Source organism: Montipora foliosa, chromosome 13 (assembly GCF_036669935.1).
Source record: "Montipora foliosa isolate CH-2021 chromosome 13, ASM3666993v2, whole genome shotgun sequence".
Classification (NCBI taxonomy): Eukaryota; Metazoa; Cnidaria; class Anthozoa; order Scleractinia; family Acroporidae; genus Montipora; species Montipora foliosa.
Genome location: NC_090881.1, coordinates 42,354,781 through 42,357,199, shown reverse-complemented (window position 1 = coordinate 42,357,199; position 2,419 = coordinate 42,354,781). Strand labels below are relative to the sequence as shown.

General features: G+C 41.1%; 1 protein-coding gene across 2 annotated transcripts in view; it reads right to left on the bottom strand.

Annotated features, from left to right (window-relative positions):
• LOC137982332 (uncharacterized) overlaps positions 1 to 2,066 on the bottom strand; it is a 115,562-nt gene extending 113,496 nt beyond the window's left edge. For both annotated transcript variants that reach the window (XM_068829414.1, XM_068829415.1), the window contains exon 1: positions 1,957 to 2,066. In XM_068829414.1, the coding sequence (XP_068685515.1) occupies positions 1,957 to 2,029 (73 nt within the window). In that variant the 5' untranslated portion in view covers positions 2,030 to 2,066. The remainder of the gene's footprint in view (positions 1 to 1,956) is intronic.
• Between the last annotated feature and the right edge of the window lie 353 nt (positions 2,067 to 2,419).

The window sequence follows — 2,419 nt, the reverse complement described above, 5'->3', positions numbered from 1 at the left end:
CGTCTTCCGTGTCCAAAACCTGTGTGAAAACGCAGTCAGTTGGCAAAGACAAGGTGCCGCATCGGGAGATGGATCTGGTTCGCGATGCTCAAGAAAAAACTGTAATGGATAGCCTTCAATCCGCCAGAACACATATTAATTTTCTGACCGTAAACTTTCCTTGAAAAAATATTAGCCATAGCTACCTGTGACCGGAAAGTTTACAACTGCCTACAAGACAAGGGCTAACATCATCTCACCGCACTTAACCATCGCGTAAACTTCGTCGACCCAGACAAACGAGCCCACAGCAGGGCATTGAAAAGACATGATGGGAAGTGAAACGAAGTATGCCTCGTACGGGAACATCCATGGATCTCTACCAAAGCTATTTACTTGGAAGTATCATTGAGCATATTGCCGATCTCTACAAAGAGCGATAAATCGCAAAATCCCTCTAAATGCACCGTTCGTGATCCAAAATACAGGAAAGGAAGAAAATATACACTTTGCAGTGTCTCGGCGAATTTTTAAGCAGACAGGAAGAACAATTTCACAATAAAAAGAGGAGGTAGCCATTAAATTTCTTATGACAGTACTTTTATTTGGTTTGTTTGTTATGTTTGCGAATCTGAACCCTATTACAACGATTGCTTCAAACTCCACTTCTTGCGCTTATTCTAAAACTGAAAAATGGGTAAAATTGCAGGAAAAGTGCCGAAATTGCAGGAAAAACTGTTCGATTTTCCGTATTTCAGACAGAAGTTCGACCGACTTTTTTTAAGTCCATATAGACTTAGAAAAAAAACCTCCAAAAAGAAAGAACAAAGCGCCACAGTCCCAAAGGACGCCTATTGTTATCGCTATTGTTTTCTTGAAACAAGAGAGTGTATGCATAATGAGTAGGGACCTGTGCGGAAATCTTGCCCAATTTGCCCGAATACTTAAGAAATGCTGACTCTCTTGGGCAGTCCAAACGCACAATCAAGCAAGTCTCTGACCTATCGGATTCCCACACGTCAATCATGTAAAACAGTTGTAAAGCGTTTTTTAATTTTTTTTAGCTTAGATGATGATTTTCCGCGTTTAAATAAAGTTTACTTACGTACGTACGTACGTACGTACTTTATCCTTTTTAGGAACCAGAGACATGACATTTGCCAACACAGTAACCGTGGGTACTTTGGGCGCCCATGCAGATTTGGTGACTCGAGTAGTATTGGTACTGTCGATCACTATGCGATTGTTTGTTGTACTCCTGAAAACGGCCGCATTTTGAATATTTAATGACTTCAAGGTTGCATTATGCAAATCGTCATCTTCCTGAAGTTCTGAGTTCTTGAAACCTTTTAACTGCGAAAGATGCTTCCTCTTTTGAAGTCCTCTACCCATGCAGACCTCAATTCGCTTCAGTTTGCGTTGTCCTTCTCGATGACCCCGGCGTGTCGATTTCCGTCGCAAAATTCGCAGCTCTGGCAGTTTACGCCATAGCTCACGGCAAAGCGGGTTCTTGGCAGTTGAACTTGAAATTGCATTAAGCGCAGTTCTTTTGTAATATAGCGCCATTAAAGCTTGGAACGATGATTCTTATAAATTCTAGGCTAAGTTTTAGACTTGTGTACAAAATGTTAAAGTACAGGATACTTTGACTTGCGAAGCTACCGTTAGTGCGTGCTGCCTGTTAAGCGCACAGCAAAGTCCGACACAGAGTGTCGTCTTTACTCAAGCATCCGTACGGAAATGTTTCAAGTCTCAAAACGTCTTGGTTCAGGGATATGTCGTTGTTATACACAGTACACTTCGGCTTTGAGCTACGACTAATGGCTGGTCTTTTCCTTGGTAAATGCTCAACCCAGGGAATGAGAGTAGATTAGATGATAATTCGGACTTTAATTGTCTTGAAGAATCGTGAAATACTGAGCTTGATATGTGTTACCACCGAGCTGACATTTCTGTCTATTATCTTTACGTTCTTACCTGCCTTTGGAACAAAGATTACTGTGAAAAGGACTTGCAATTGGCCGACAATCAAGATGCTATGTTTCCACATGATCCAAAATTTGTTGCCGCCTGAGTATTTCAAAGTGTTGCAGATTATTCAAATTTAATCTAGCTTTAGAGAGGTCAAGCGATAAAACATTATTTAACCCTTTCAGTCCTCAGAGTGAGACTTATTTAAAATAGGTTTTACTTTGTCTATTTTACTCGTCAATGGGGGCCGCTTTCACAATGAAATGTGTATCCCTGTGACAATGTACACATCTTACTAGTGGTATGTGTATGTCTTCAAACATGGGGGCCAGTGATATGTGTACGGATCCATCACCCGCCTCCCCTTCCAACCCGTAAGACGTTGTGAATGCACCGTCCAACATTTTGCTACAAAGAGTGAAATCATGAAAGGTGGTGCACTAAAAAAGGCCTTTAAAACTTACAACTA